Source organism: Sander lucioperca, chromosome 2 (assembly GCF_008315115.2).
Source record: "Sander lucioperca isolate FBNREF2018 chromosome 2, SLUC_FBN_1.2, whole genome shotgun sequence".
NCBI lineage: Eukaryota > Metazoa > Chordata > Actinopteri > Perciformes > Percidae > Sander > Sander lucioperca.
In genome coordinates this window covers 5,049,083-5,065,860 of record NC_050174.1, presented here as the reverse complement: position 1 = coordinate 5,065,860, position 16,778 = coordinate 5,049,083, and the positions used below count along the sequence as shown (strand labels likewise).

Sequence of the window (16,778 nt, the reverse complement as noted above, 5' to 3'; positions counted from 1 at the left end):
ATGAGATGCTTTTGTAAAAATGAATTACCTTTTCCAGACGGCTGATTTGACTGGATTTGTAGCTGCCCACTAGAGTCACTCAACTTTGTAACAGCAACACCTGTAATACCAAATGCGGATTTGGCCCATAGGATTGTCTCAAAGGAACTTCTGACCCCTGGTGGCATGAGCCAGTATTGCGGCTCCACATCCAGGCCTGCAATAGGGCAGCAGGCTAAATGTAGATTTTTGATGAAGTGCAGTTTGTCAGTACAAAATTAGCATTTTTTGCAGTTTGCATATAGATGATTTAGCTTCCTTGGAGCTCTGATTGTAATCCTGTGTTGCTGTGAACCCTTACATATTAAAGTGCTGATTTCCACATATCATTGACAGCTGACAAATGTTGCTAATAGTCATTTCTCTCAATATGACAATCTTTCTTACTAAAAACTTTTATCTTTCTGTATGCCATTACACCACCCAATACATGCAGAGGACGGTCTTGATCCATTAACTTCTGGATCACACACCCAGTTAATTTTATATTGCATCATTCTGCTATGCTCTGCAGTATCTGTTTGCTTCCCTCATGCCCAGACAGTCTGATGACTCAGGGGTAAGACTGTTTACTGCTTCTGTCAGATGGAATCGTTTTGCCACACATACAGTAGATGCTGAATAATGCATAATCTGAATAATTAGCACGTCATCATCCCTCATTGATTGTGTGTGACTCATTCTTGCTCAAGCAGAAATGTGCTGTGTTTGATCTTTGAAACTTAAAACATACCATCATATGTCAAGACCCTAAAATGTTAATTATGGAAAAATGTGATCTTTGCTATGAGAACAGAAAAAAAAAAGTCAGGACGAAAGTCAATGTGAAAAATAATGGTATTAGTGATCTGCAGAAAGGTACTTTTAACCTATGAATGTGAAAACAAACAGTTGGTGTACACTTAAAAAACTACAACTTTATTCACAGTAGTTCAAATCTAATGATTTGCTTTATTAAAAAAAAAGCCTAAATATTTTAATCATTTCAACAAAGAAATCATTCGTGTTGTTGTTTGGTGATGAGCTTCGTTCCATGCTTCCTAAATCCCCTCACTTAATATCATCCATAAACTCATCATGGCCGAGCTGATCAGTGCTCGTCGGCTGCAGTTTTTAATCCCTGAGCGAGAGCAGTACTTCCCTCCTTCCTCTTCGTCTATATGACGTCACCCAGTGTGTGGGCAGCGCCCTCGATGGCCTGGCTCAGCACTGACAGGTGGTAGTGCACTTTGTCCCAGGCGCTGGACTGTGACTCAGCATTGGCAAAGGCATCAGCCAGACCTGGGAAGGTTGGCTTGCCGGCACTACTTGAGGCCCAGATAACATGCCTGTGTGGCATACAGGGAGGTTAAGAAAGAGTGATGTAACAATGATAGGCAGCTGAACAATTAACAGAGATGTGCTAAGTAACAATCACTGACATTATTCCTTACATTGCATGTAGAGACGAGTGTAAGAGGGAGTCACAAAGAAGAGGAGGGACAGAAAAGATTTTTAAAAGAAACTGAGCTCTGGGGACCCTCAATAATGCAGCATGCGCGATAAATAAAATGGAGTTTATTGTATAGAATGAATGCTTTACAGGTGTCTTTGTAACAAGACTTAGACTCAGCTATGCTAGCAGCTCTGCCAGGCTTTCTTTAGGTACAGCGGCTTGTCTATGCTGACAATGATGATATACATGCAAATGTTTAGCAGATATATCCAATCCATTTAATTCAAAACCTCAAATCTCAACCTCATGGTGGTGCTAGAGGAAAAGAGACAGGATCACTAAAGTCAATAGATTACATTGTTTGGGGAACATGAATGTCATGGCAATCAGTTCAACAATAGTGAGCCATGTTGCTAGTGTGGCCCCCCAGCATTTTCTTACAATGTCCCTTTGCGCCAAACAAGAGGGCCTGTTGTCTTTCTATCACTGTGTGTCACTATTCATGTCTGTCGCTATGTGAGTTTTAATAACTGCATGTTGCAGCACCATAATGCCACCAGGAAAAAGTCAGGAGCATTTGTTGTTTGTGGTAAAAAAGTTAACTTTGATTAATTCCAGTCCTGCAGGAGCATTTTCTATTAACCTTTTAGAGTCAGAAGGTTTTAAGTAATACAAAAAAAAAACTGTTGGCCTTTACTGGGCGCTCATTCCTCCTATATTCTTTGTATGTATATCTTGTGGCCGTCAAGTACAGCAAACTAATAATGTCAGCTTCTTTAGATTTTGCATACCGCCTCTGAAACCAACATGCACCCCCCATGACTACATCTTCATCTTACCTGTATGCATATTTATCTGGGAAGGCCAGAGGGTCCAAGAAAGCTCGGTCCAGCAGCATGAGCTGGTCGTTGATCCTTCTGACTGTCAGAGGCCTTCAGAGAAGAGAGACGGAGAGAGAGGAGGGGGTTAACTGGCATTCATTTTTATGTGGATGGCCAAGGAGATAATATGTCTGTATGTTTGTGCTCTTACGTTTCATTTGCCAGGTCTGAACTGCGTATCACCTGGTCCAAATGAGTAGCTGCACTGCGGAAGCTGGCCACTGCACGTTTTAGTGGTTCTGAAACGAGACACAGATCAGCTGTGCAGCCTTCCGGCAAAGATTTCACCCTCTCTAATCCTCTGTGACTGCTGATGCAGCTTCTGTTGTTTGTTCTGTTCTTTAGTGCAGCCTGAAATATGAAATTCATTTACCTGCGTAATATTTATATTAGTGTGTGTTATGTACTGCAATGTTCCCCTCCATCACTGAATAATCCTGTGTTTACCCATGGAGATATTCCTTTCTTGCAGTTGATGCTGATATAGAGTCACTGCTGTGTTGAGGTAGTCCTCCAGAGTCTCAGCGTAGTCACTGCAGTTTAATGGTACTAGCAGGCTGTCAGCCAATCGGATCAGGACGTTTCCTGCTGTCCTGGCAATGGCCTGGTGACTGACGAACCCTAAGAGGAGGAAGTGGTAAAATGAGATGTTATACACAAGAGGGATTGTAGGGTGATGTTTTGCTGTTTGTTTTTGTCAAATTTGACAACAGAAAATGGACAAATTGAGTAGAAACTGTTTGGTTGAAAAATACAATTTTTTTTTGTTAAAAATATACCACATTTTTGAACAATATAACATAAAATAGGCATGATCCGCAGTACAATTACAGAAATAAATGTATTGACTGGCTGTACAAGAGGTAGGTACAACACAAGAAAATCCAACGTGATAATGAGAGAAATCACTGCTCACCAGGATCAATGAACTTTGAAGCGTAGTCAAAGGTGTCGTATGCTGTGTGGTACGCAGGGTAAATCCGAGCATTTGTTTTACTCTGTATGAAGAAAAATATCCATATGATAGGAGTAACATAACATGACTGAGTAAATTAGTTCAATCCAATTCTGACTTCTCCTCAAACACACCCGCACCAAAATATTTTTTTTTTGTCTTGGGTGACAGCCTGTTTCAAACAAGAAGCAAAATGAGAGAGCTTGAAAGTAAAAAGTGCAGCAAGATAGCAAAGTGCCAGAAAATTCAGATCCAGTTGGCAGGAAGAAGGAATGTGTCTTGGACCCAAATAAAGAGTTAAATAAATGACAGCAGACAACAAAATAACAAGGCTTTAATTTGTGGCCACAGCATTGCACCACAGATTGAAGAGATTTGTTGTGCTTGTTGCTGCTGCCTTTCTTGGCCAGCAAATGTATGTGGAAAAATCAAACTGTATTACAGTTGAAGAACTTTTGAAATTACATTTGTTACCATACAAGGTTTCTACAATCTGCATACAGCACCCACATTGTCATCAGACAAAAATCTATTACTGTAAGTCAAAGGAGGCAAGTCTTTCATACCCTGTCGTATGTGTATGAAATGTCCATGGACGTGATTCCCAGGTAATGGACAAAGGCAGCGTAATCACTCCCTGCTCCTGACAGGTATCCCACACTGTCAGAGGACAACAAGAAAACAAGAAGCATCTTTTATTGAGTGTAGGACAGACCTGAAATTTCCATTGAGACACATATAGTATACTTAAATATAAACATGTTCACAATGCTAATCCCTTTACAGCACAGATAATAAACAACATACTGTATAGGTACAACTCTGCAGTTTCAATGCCATGATTTGTTGAATCTTAAATTAAAAAAAAACAACAATGGGGTTATCCAACGAGTCATGACCACATAATACAGACGAAACGCAACAAAAATGTTCATATTATATTCCATGCATTCTGTTGTGGCTGAAAAAATGTACGCTCTTTTTCAGCTGCAACAGTTAGATCCACACATTTATATGCATGAACATCTACCTCTCTGCTGAAGAGCAATTTAACAATCGCGGTGGGTTTACATTTCTCAATCCGTCTGATCCAGTCAACCAGCTAACCCTATTGTTTCAAATGTCCAATCACAAATACCTGAAATACCTTTCATATATAGTTTTGCAAACTTTTAAATAGAGATGGGGGATTTGGCATTAAAAACATTGATCCTTCTCCCAGGATGCAATGCAAGATGTGGGAAAATGTCAGGTCTAACTGTAATTCTTACTTGGGAATGAGTCCATTGGCCTGGCTTGTCCTGTTGGAATATTGAATCCAGTTGTCGTACACAGATGTGGAGTCCAGTCCAGGTGCATCGACCTGGAGAACAAACACACATCATGTGATAGGTTCCTGGTGGTGTGTGGACAATAGTTTTGTTAACAAATGCTGGAGAGAAACACCTGAACTGACACAACAGCTCACCTGTTTTGCAGCTTTGAAGATGATTTTCTGTAGTGATGGCATCCCAGAAGCCCTGAGAGTGGCGTTGGCTGAGGAGTGGAAGATGAAGGAGTGTTTTGGATTAGTAACACTATTCAAGAACATTCCTACAGACATTTGAAGGCTGAAAAAACAATTTTTATTTACTCCTGAGTCCTGACATGTAGTGCAGCAAGAGCTTCTTACCAAATACAGCTATATCCACATTAATGTAAGCGACGGTTCGTTCACTGAGCTTGGTGAAGTATTGCTGGAGAAAAGACAAGATCAACGTCATATTTGTAAGTCAAGTAAGTTTACAAGCAGTACTTATATACAGGAATATCAATCTAAACTTTGCTAACAATAGCCACCATAAGATGTGTGTGTTTTATTGCTTATGAACGCATGACCATATTGCTTTGTGTTATGTCTAATCTTGTGAATTAATTGCAAATCACCTCTGTGTATTCTGCAGACCCAATAAGGCCAAACTCCTCCGCTCCCCAGCTTCCAAAGATAATGGACCTGCGAGGCCTCCATTTGCCTGCCATAGAGAGGAACAGAGATTAACTCTTTTTCTCCAGCAATATAAATCAAAACAATTAGTCACTCATTCAGCTCAAACTGTCCTCACCCTGCTTGACCATCTTGCCCAGCACTCTAGTCAATTCCAGCATGACCGACGTCCCACTGCTGGGGTCGATGGCACCATGAACCCAACTGTCCCTGTGGTTCCCATAGATCACATACCTGTCTGCGGACATAAACACACACAGAGTACAAACACAGAGCAATTAAAAGCTGAAAACAGATGATGTAGAATGTCTAATTAGGACTTGGTCTCTAGTCTCACCTGGCTCAACACTTCCTTTTATAACTCCCATCACATTGGAGGAGTTCTTCTTCTCTTCATAGTTGAAGATGTCGAGTTTCACATCACTGGAAAAGAGGTTCAAATTCAGAAGTATGAAGCAACAAGGAATGGAGACAAATAGATTTCCCAGTGCGATACTGCTACTTCATCTCCAACAGCCAATTCAGAGGTGAAATAAGGTTTGAAAACAAGAGAAAAAGACTTAACAGATGTAATATATAAAATAAAAAAGATGATGTTTGATGCTGTTTATTTTTATTAATTTAATCAGGTGCATTGCTCAATACAAAGTCATACTAGATTAGCTTTAAATGCAGATAATGTCTGAATGTGACTGGTACTTGACTACCTGTTGTTGAAAGCAGATGGATTTTGGAACCCCGGACCGCCAAAGTTGTAGGTACAGTTGAATGCTCCCTGCCATTGAGCTGGAGCTGCTTTTCCACCTAGCTCACTGAAATGACCAATTGAAAAACAAGTTAGAATTAGTTTACATCCAACCATTTTGGGCTGTTTTAATCCCACGAGCAGATTTGTCTCATCACATACCAGATCAGTCTGTAGGCATCCTCAAATCCGATTGGTTGAATTGGAATTGGAGGGATCCCTGTGATGTTCTCGGCTGGTATTCTATAGGTTTCCTCTGCAAAATAATGTATAATTGTGAAGAATGTATAGAAAACTTAAACATTAAAGTAACACTGACCTGATTTATTATCTTTATGTATGTTTGAAGCTGTATGTAGCTGTTGTAAATGCCCCTCCTCAGATTGTATTGGAGCCAAAGTGCAGCAGTAGTACACACAATAAAACAGAAAAATACTAGAGTACCATTTCATTACCTTTGGCAGCCAGGTATGGTGTGAGCATGTCTCCAAATTGACCGTTAAAGGAACCTCTCTCCACACCAGAGGGCGGCATATACCAGGAGTGAGGATACGTCTCATTGATGTCTGACATGAGACCATCGTTGATGTCCAAAGGGTCTGTGTAGACAAGCACACCAATGACTCCGTAGGGTGCTGCATTAATGGCCTGGATGAGACACACATGGCATTAAAGAAATGATAAAGAAATGATTAAAGACTGGGGTTTCCAGGCCTATTGTGCAGCACTGCAAAGTTTTTACATTTGTTGATATTAGTTCTCATTGCTGTAAAGACAAATCTGGCCAAGCAAAGCTACTTTTGTTTAAATTGGTTAGACTGTAAACTTGTGTCCTCCATCTCCCTTTACTATCTCAATAAAATGTGTAATTGTAAAGATTAGAGGTGTTGACTGTATAGCACTTGCCAAAACACTCAAAGCTCACTAACTGCTACTTCTGGCACAGGCATTTTGGCGCTCCTAGACTGATTGTCTCTGCTTAACTGTATTAAACATAACCAAACACAAAGGAATAATAAGTCACTTACTTTAGCACCTCTTCCTGCTCCGCCATATCTGGTGATCGCGATAGTTCCTCTAAGGTCCACTGTGTTGTTCAATAGCTGGTAGTCACTTGGTTTTCCCTGGTTGGCGTAAACCAGTTTTCCCTAAACCATCAGAACAGTTGGCCGATAGAAGCAACACAAGTTATAATGAAGTGATGCCAGGATTATGGTGATCTATTCGTGATCACAAGTTCAGATCCTCGCAGCTGAACCCAGATTGGGCAAAGGGAAGTTAAACTACACATAGAAAGGACAATATTTGTCTAAGAAATACTGTATATATACTATACATATTTATTCTAAATCTTCTTACAAATCCAATCTAAAACATATCCCTGAGATTTATATCGCTAAACTCTTGTGCTGTTATTTGAAACATAATACTGACTAACAAATTACTTTGTTCCTTATCACTGCCTCCTCTTTCATTACAAGCCATATTATGGCTCCTCTGATATAGATGGTGACAGATAGCAACATTACAGATCAACCAGTCTTTGACGTCCAACAGATGGGCTCTTTTTTCAACTCAGTTTACATTATAAAGTGTTATCAGTACCTGATAAGACAAAATGGTTTTAACCTTGAGGATGCCATATGCCGTTTGTTTTGTGGCACCAGTAATTCACCGGTCATCTGACTTTGACTAAACAATGAAACAGCTAAAAAAAAAACAGTATTCCAATTTAATTTTCTCTTATGCTTCATCTTTCACTTTTTAAGTTCTCACATAAACATTCCCCCAAGCTCCAGATCTACTCCACTTGACCATTGTTTCAAGTTATATTGCATAGTTTCTGTACCCCGCCATGATGAATTCTAAGTAATGACAACAAAACTGTCGGTGCGTCCACATGATACAAGCCTTCCGTGATTGCGCACAGCCCCCACCCCTCCTTCACAGCCTTGGTAGCTAAGGAGGACACGGAGGATTAAAAAAACATGGACTCTTCAGAAAAGGTAATTGTCTTCACTCGAGTTTCTGCGTGCAAAAGTCGCCGGACGACACAATCTTCTGAACGTAGCCATATTGAGAAATACAGAGAGAATTGTGTGGAGCTGATTAATTAGGATCTTAATTAGGTTTGTAGCAACTCATTTGGCAATGGCTTGAATGTAACGGACGTTCATTAATATGAAAAAGTTACGCACTAAAGCTTTAAAGCAGTAAAATGTCACCTACAGTATCTATCCTCTCCCAGAATACATAAGAAGTTAAGAAAGGGGCCTAAAAGGTTATCAGCTTGTTAAGTTGTTTGAGACAGGAATGTGACAACATGTGATTTGTATAGTGTCAGTGAGTCATTTCCCTGAAATGATGCATGCTTCATTTAAATGGGATGTCCCACAGACTATCTGTAATTGTATCTGTCCACTTATCTGTTAATCCATGAACTGGATGTGCAATAAAATACTGGATGCTTCTTCTGTTACTATGACTACTAGCCTTCTTTGAGAGGGAGTCTTCTTTTTCGGAAACACATTACATAACCCAAAAGGGGGGAAATCAATATTTGGTGTTAAAGTTAATATGCCGAGGAAATCATATTAACTTTCCTAACATCAAGTAAGAACCTTGAAAATTATATGCAGCATTTTGAGGTTAAAATGACTTGGAAGCTTTGGGAACATACAGTACTGAAGACAGTTCTATTATTATCCCCATTAAATGCATTCATTGTAGGAGGTAGGTGTCCAAGTAAAAAAAACAAAAAATCTACAATCTTTGGAATCCTTTGGAGTATTTAAATGTAAAACATTGTATGTAAGGGACTGTTCGTTATTTAATTAAGGGGCAACCGGAGGAGTTTTGTGGCCTCTAACCTAAAAAGACGTGACTCTCACCCCGTGAGGAGTAATAATTTTCCTATGACCTTCCAAAATGATTTGAAAAAGAGGAATAACCCTCCCCTTGCGTGCAAGTTTGCACTTAGCAAAGAAGTACAGATACCATTTGATTTTTACAACCATGACGTACAAGAGTTAACCTCTGCATTCTCATCTTACACATCCCACTCCTCTGTTATGGTGTGGTGGCCATTTCAGTAGATTTACTCACTAACATTGTTGTGGAAACACAATAAGCATGGAAACTAAATGTACACTTCATGCATTACTGCATTACTTCAAATACTAAGTTACTCCTCTAGTAAACCAGTATTCATATGAAATAAAACAATAAAACATTGAGACCATTCAGCAAAGGACACTGGGATATAAGCTAACCAATTCAAAACTGGTTGCTATGGACTTGTCACTAGGCTTCGTCATTGTATATTTTAGAACATAGGTAAAGCTGCCGAAGCTGAACATTATATTCCAAAACATATATGTTTATTTTTAAAGCAGATTTTAAGTTACATTATAACAATTTAACAATTCGCCCTTATGAAATCCAATCGCGGCACGGCTGTTTTGGAACGCAATAGACAGACGCTTAAATTCAACTAAAATGTAACAGTGAACAATCAGTGTTCGACCTACAGTCTGTAGAGATGCCTCTCCAAAGTCACCATAAAACGTTAAGACACGGTGAGAAAAAAGATCTGTATTTTGCCGTAATAAATGACACGAAAAAAAGTAATCCACAGTGATCAGTAGATCCACAAACAGAGTCACGGTGTATCCAGCAAGGCCGATACGACCAGCCAGCTCCAAACAGGTGAACGAGGCCTCTCCACTTCGCCGTTTAAACAAAGTGGAATAAACGTATAAAAGTCCAAATCTACACAAAACCCGCAATCAATTAGTAAGCTGACATCACATTTATATACATGGCATTTAGGAAACCTTTATTGCAAGGTTGGCACAGCAAGATGTCCAGACTAGTGCAACAGTAACTTTAATTTTTTGTGTCCTGCTGCTCCCATCGTCAGCCAGGTAATATTGTTTTTACTAAAGCAGTATATGAAATCAGATGTATTACCTATCACCATTTAGTTGTTTTGTGTTATTTAAGATATTTATAAAATATCTGGTCATGCCAGATGTAATTATTCCACTCATTTTTTAAACAATGCAATTACCCGTTTGAGCCACCAGGGGGGCAGTGCTCCTCCTGCCCCCCCCCCCCCCCAGCAAACTCCACGTATGCGGTCAGACCCATCTGCTAGGGGGCCAAGACTGAGAGCTACATGGATAAATATGCACCAAACAAGCCAATTTGAAATTTTGCTCTTTTCATGAATGAAAAAGTTGGGTGACCCCCCCCACCCAGACTAAAAAATGTTGGATGACCCTCCCCTCAGCATAAAATAAAAAGACATGACCCTCCCCTATTTTCCTCCGGTGGTCCATTCCATAAATACCGAACGGTCCCTAAGAACTTGTCTGTCATAGGTCATAGGTATTTTCATGATTTGCACATTACCAACCCATAAACTACGGACGCTTGGTCATTGGCTGTCAGCGTCAGATACAATGCAATAAGTAACCCTTAGCTTGTGTATGGAAAGCACCGGGCAGAGCAGCAGCTCCGCGGCGCGTGAGGATGACATACTATTAAGAGCGACAATGGTGGCGAGTAGTATCTGTCGGTACACGATCCGTTCTGCCTGCACGATCCGTTCTGCACATGCGCAAGATAATACTGTTTTACGTATCCATACGACCTGCACGATCTGTTCCACGCTAGCCTATGGCTAGCCTCCACCGGGAAGCTAACGTTAGTTTAGCTAACAGCTAATTTGGCTAACCGCTAGCTGACAGCTAGATTCAGTCTAAAATAACGTTAACTCAAACGTAATGGGAAAAGCAGGCTACAGCTAAATTAAGACTTCACAGTAATAACAATAAAGACAAGTATTGAGTGATTGTATTTTAAATGAGCACAAGTAAAGTAGAACTGACATAACAGCTGTTATAATGTAAGTTTTATTTTGAGGGTCTTTTAAAGTTATTACATGCTGTCTCAGCTAGCAGTTAGCCGAATTAGCTGTTAGCTAAACTAACGTTAGCTTGGCTGTCGACCGGAAGCGTGGAACAGATCGTGCAGTGTCGTAAATCCTCGTACAACCGCGCATGCGCGACATTTTGCGCATGTGCAGAACGAATCGTGCAGGCAGAACGGATCGTGTACCGACAGTATCAAAGCCCGTCTACGGAAAGCCGTTCCACTCCCTATTAAGCCCATGGATGTATTAAGAGAACTGGATACAGTGTTCGGCGGGAAGCCCCGTACGTTCCAATGAGAGTGCTCTGTCGGTACACGATCCGTTCTGCCTGCACGATCCGTTCTGCACATGCGCAAAATGTTCGCGCATGCGCGGTTGTACGAGGATTTACGACACTGCACGATCTGTTCCACGCTTCCGGTCGACAGCCAAGCTAACGTTAGTTTAGCTAACAGTTAATTCGGCTAACCGCTGGCTGATTGTAGCGGTCTGCCGTTAGCCTCCACAGGCAAGCTAACGTTAGTTTAGCTAACAGCTAATTCGGCTAACTGCTAGCTGAGACAGCATGTAATAACTTTAAAAGACCCTCAAAATAAAACTTGAAAATAAACGTTGACATATATAACAAACACCTAACATATATAACAGCTGTTACGTCAGTTCTACTTTACTTGTGCTCATTTAAAATACAATCACTCAATACTTGTCTTTATTGTTATTACTGTGAAGTCTTAATTTAGCTGTAGCCTGCTTTTCCCATTACGTTTGAGTTAACGTTATTTTATTAGACTGAATCTAGCTGTCAGCTAGCGGTTAGCCGAATTAGCTGTTAGTTAAACTAACGTTAGCTTCCCGGTGGAGGCTAGCCATAGGCTAGCGTGGAACAGATCGTGCAGGTCGTATCCTCGGTAAAACAGTATTATCTTGCGCATGTGCAGAACGGATCGTGCAGGCAGAACGGATCGTGTACCGACATGAAAAAGCGCATAAAGCAAACATGGAGCTTGGCTCTTCCGCATTGTTGGCCCATAACGCTGGTTGGCTCACGATGGGCATGCGCACTAGCAACAATTTGTTTGCGTTGTCGTAGCAACCGGTAGCAACATGCGTGTTCATGAGCTTCTCTGTCGTGTCTCTTACTGGCGAACTCATGAACTCGCCGTTTTCATTGTCTAAAATATTCACTAACGTTAAACATTGTTTTCGTTGTTCCCTATCGTTTACATGCTTAGCTAAATAAACGATAGATGTATTTAGCTAGACAACCAAGAAGATTTAATAATTATGTTGTGCTACTAGCTAGCTACCTACTAACTAGTGCTAGCTAGCTGTTAGCCTGCAGTTTCGTGAACAGAGCTCATCCATGGCTTCAGCTCTCATCCATGTTACAAGCTTTACAGCATACAGCCCTCGGATGTATTATAAGAGAACCAAGGCGATGTAATCACTATGTCTGTAGTAACGTTATGTAGGCATATAGCTAGCTATGTATCTTAATACAGCAATGCTAGCTACCCCTGATGTTAGCAACTAGCTAGCTAGCCGATAGCCCGCCAGTTTGGGAAACGCTAATGACGTTACATCCACGTAGCTAACAGGCTTTACAGCAGCTACATACATCCCTGGAATGTATCATGACTTCATAAGATAATACCATGGACGTATTAATAGAACTCATGGTGAATTACAACCATTAGCTATATCCATTATTACAGCTAGCTACATGAGCTCGGGAGAACAGTCATGTGAGTGGGTGGGCGAAGTCCCGCGGCTCTGCTCGCGTCCACTATGCGCGTTCATCATGTCAAATTTAATAATTCTGGATTCGCTTCTAGTGAATGTTAAAAATGTTAAAAACGTAACGGTTTAAACAAGGACCCTTTCAGTGTTCGGGCTGGTAAGTTGATATACTCAGAAACAAATTATCCGCTGAAATATAGACGTTTCTTTCGCCATGCAAAGTCTATGTGAAAAGGCTTTCTGGGCCATGGGGTGCAGTACCACCGTTATCCGCTAAGCCCATGGTGGCTTTTAGACTCGGCGCTCTTCCTGGGGGCTTGATTAAGCCCCATTGTACCTACTTTGGTTGCAGTTCCACCAGAGTTCCACTGGGGGTGATCACGGTCCAGTGCAAAATGAATGGGACTCTATGGAGCTAGACGGCTAAATTTGTCTCTTTCGCCTGATTGTCGTTGAGAAATCTCAGATTTGATTGTAGTTTTTGCAAGTTCAACATGGATTATAGGTCAAAAGTTGAATGAATGAGTACTTATGCCCTTTCGATTTGTTACAGGTTGAGTCATTGTTGCCCATAACACGCTAGCATTCTGCTAATGAATGCTGATTGGTCAGTGAAGGACTGATTACGATCGGAGATCCCGCTTGACGGCATCCGAAGCAGAACCAGAATGTCAGAGTGAATATTTCAGCGTGGTCTTTAAAACATTAGCAAACCTCTTTCTAGCATGTGTATTAACAGGGAGAGCCTAACCTATCAGCTGTGTTGTCGATGCCTCGAGAGAAAAAAGGAAGCGACTCAGACCTTTCCGTAAAGCAGAATCTCTGGCCGTATATGTGTATGACGTCATTGACATTTTAAAAGGCTTTTTAGAACAAAAAAGCCACTTTAAAAAAATCTAACACCCTGCAGTGTGTATTTTCTTAGCCTCCCCTTTCAAATGCAACATTCAAATTACTAGACAAAAAATTATATCCTGAGAAAAGTGGATTTTGAGGGGTATAGCTCCATAGAGTCCCATTCATTCTGCACTGGCCTGTGAGCGCCCCCTATATGGAACTCTGGTGGAACTGCAACCAGTTCAGAAGCCGGAAGTAACGAGAGAGTGGAACTTCTTCCCATATTAGAAATTCTTTAGACTGTATATAAGAATGGACCAACAGATCCCGCTACTCTGGACGGAGACCAGTGAAGGCCGTTAGAAGCACTTTTCCGGTGAGTGCTGAGCGTTACTGCGCAGCCTCCAACTGAGAGAGACGACGTAAATGTGACGTGAGCAACCTGTCTGAAAGTTGTAAGTCTTCTGGTATGTGCCAAAAGAAATCTCAATCATTCCCAATCTTACAGAGACGGAGAGAGTAGGTATATGTAAGGAGATAACATAGGCACAGGCTAATTATTGCTAACTAAAATGCTAGTTAACATTAGTAATTACACTTAAACAGCTAATGTGAGACGAAACTGCCTGCGAGCTTCTCCTGTACTATACGGTAATGTCTCTACTATGCGACAGTAAGTCGCGTGGTTATGACACAATCGTTAGCCTATTTTTATAAAAACGTCTGCTACGGAGCCATAACGTGAGGTACAAGGTAATAGAGTCTTTTATACATTGTTGTGTTTCTTTAGAAATAAACAATGGACAAATAAAGTCTTTAAACGCTTCAGATGTAAAGTTATTCGCTGTCAAAGTGGCGCCAAAATGAATGGCAGTCAATGGAATGCTAACGGGGGGTGATCGCTTTATAGCATTAAAATGGCGCCATAGGAGGTTCGCGGTCCGAGGAGAGGCTTACCCCCTTGGTAGTATTAAAGGCCAAAATTCCATATGGGGAGGCTGGTTGGGGTGGTTAGGTCAAACAACACAGGACTTTCACCCCGGAGACGAGAGTTTGTGTCCTATGTGTCACTGAAATGTGCATTTTATAACCCCACCTGCAATCTTTTCCTAAACCCAACTGTCCTGGTATTCTTTTCCTAAACCCAATTATTGCATTCTTCTTTTCCTGAACCCAACTGTCACGTTCTTCTTTTCCCAAACCAAACTGTCCCGTTCTTGTCCCTCATGTCACGTAAAAGCACCTTTTTATAAGCCCACCCACGATCTTTCCCTAAACCTTACTGCATCAAAAGTGACGTCAACAGTCCTGACCCAGTGCGTTTAGATAAAGCGCTTTTAGATCTGACGTTAAAGGAGAGTTTTTTGGTCAATAACAACGCCAAAGGCACCTGACCAAGCGTCCGTATTTTACATGATGGGAGTGAGAATGTGTTGACATGACAGGCCTACATGACAGGCCTTGGCAGCTCTGCTTGCTACCAACAAGGGGCAGGTAATAGTGATAAAGCAACTACCTTGGACATTCTGAAGGATCAGGGATCTTTAAGGGATATTTAAAGAGAATTTCAGCTTTTTACCTTCGGGTGTCCAGCAGGGGAGTATGCTGCGTATGGCTGAACGACCTCAGGATCATCTTGGTCTGAAGTATAAGTCTTCTCTTTTTCTCTGGCAGTGTACAGCACCTCATCAGACGGGCTCACTGAAATTAACAACTCATGGTGACTAGTGCCAGCTTTCACTGCAGTAAATCATAAAGCACAACACTTAGTAGCCAATAGGCCTGAAGCCTATTGACTCACTCCATCTTATAATGTAATGTGATATTTGGAGTTTCTGTGAATTCACTGTGTTAGACCTGTTAATTACAGTTTATTCCTGAACTTTCTTAAACTGTAGTCAAAGTATAATTTGTGAAGACCAGTGAATTCCAACATTTAAAAAAACATGCTGTCTGGAGAGGGATGGGGTGACTGCCCCCACTTTCATTCCAACACATTTAACAACCTGTTGACTCACCTACAGTGACCTTGTTGGGCTTCTTGGGGTCAGGGAAGGACAGGTAGACCATGAACTCCTCTCTCCAAGCCTGGTCCAGACCGGTTTCAGGGTCCTGCCATCTCTTTAGCATTAACTGCACTGTCTGCTCGTCTCCCGCTGTGGTGGCCATATGGGGCACTTTGGTCAACTCCCTGTGGAGAAAGATCAGGAAAAAAAAAGGTTTGATCCGGTAATGTTTTGGATAATTTACTGTCTAAAACCTCAAAGGCCTATAAGGAATTTAAAATGGTTTCTTAGTGAAACCCCAAAAGGAACCTTCAGGAATACTACTGTATCTACGGAAACACTTAATGATGCTAAATAAATCCCATGATCTCATAAGAACGTCTATGAGCCTTCAGTTTTTTTTTTGGACTAGAACATTTTGATGTGTAAACCAAATACAAGTTACTACTAGGGGTGGGAGAAAAATTGATACAGCATATTATTTCCGTGGCAATACTGTATCGATACACAGACGCCAATCATGGATCTATTGTTATATATGTGTTGGTCAGTTTGTCTGCTTGACAATCCCATTTTGCAGCAATAAAATTGAAATGAGATGAACAAACAGAGAAATGTATCTTTTTATATAAAACAGATGTTGACAAAGTTTCCTTTTGGGGACATCATTTAAAATTCGGAAATATTTGAAGTTGGACAAAAGGTAATAAATTCACAGAATATCACAATATGTTTAAAATCACAATAACATTGTATTGTGACATAAGTATCGTGATGATATCGTATCGTGAGGCCTCTGGTGATTCCCACCCCTAGTTACTAGCTGCTTCTGTTTTTTATAACCAACATAATCAAAATGTTATCATTCAGCAACTGACCTGAGGTTTTCCTGAATCTGGATGTTGTCCACCTCAGACAAGAACTTCTCAATGAGACTCTCGTCCACATCCTTTGCCACATCCTTCACCCAGGACGGTGCCGAGCTCATGGTGATACCAAAGTGGCCGATTAGGATACCTGCAGTCAGTACGGCAGCACCGCACAGAACGCCAATCAACACCTGCTTTATCATTCTCCTTCCTGGAATAAGGTCTTTAAAAAAATACTTGTATTAATTGCTCATGAATCTAGGCTTGTGTAAGAGGAAATCCTCGCATCTGACTCCCAAATGATCACTGCAACACCAGTGCAGCTGCTGAAGTGATCTCCCATAAGAA

The 16,778-nt window shown here is 41.0% G+C and overlaps 1 protein-coding gene across 1 annotated transcript; it reads right to left on the bottom strand.

The window, feature by feature from the left end:
* Window positions 1–1,149: 1,149 nt before the first annotated feature.
* Window positions 1,150–16,778, bottom strand: naaladl1 (N-acetylated alpha-linked acidic dipeptidase like 1). The gene is made up of 19 exons (XM_031305179.2): window positions 16,440–16,778; window positions 15,574–15,746; window positions 15,135–15,256; window positions 7,068–7,187; window positions 6,495–6,687; window positions 6,202–6,295; window positions 6,002–6,106; window positions 5,632–5,717; window positions 5,413–5,532; window positions 5,237–5,322; window positions 4,983–5,046; window positions 4,779–4,846; window positions 4,582–4,673; window positions 3,877–3,970; window positions 3,272–3,353; window positions 2,803–2,976; window positions 2,507–2,594; window positions 2,314–2,406; window positions 1,150–1,367 (listed from the first exon to the last, which is right to left on the bottom strand). Exons 1-19 carry the CDS (start codon window positions 16,631–16,633, stop codon window positions 1,196–1,198), a joined length of 2,220 nt encoding a protein of 739 aa, XP_031161039.1. The 5' UTR covers window positions 16,634–16,778; the 3' UTR covers window positions 1,150–1,195.

What these genes read in the sequence shown, in the direction of transcription:
- naaladl1 (XM_031305179.2), bottom strand. Translation starts at nt 16,633, where the DNA reads ATGATAAAGCAGGTGTTGATTGGCGTTCTGTGCGGTGCTGCCGTACTG. An exon ending in GAGCAGGAAGAGGTGCTAAA is followed by an intron (nt 6,688 to 7,067) that starts GTAAGTGACTTA and finishes TGTCTCATCCAG; the next exon opens with GCCATTAATGCAGCACCCTA. An exon ending in ACCATACCTGGCTGCCAAAG is followed by an intron (nt 6,296 to 6,494) that starts GTAATGAAATGG and finishes ATTATTTTGCAG; the next exon opens with AGGAAACCTATAGAATACCA.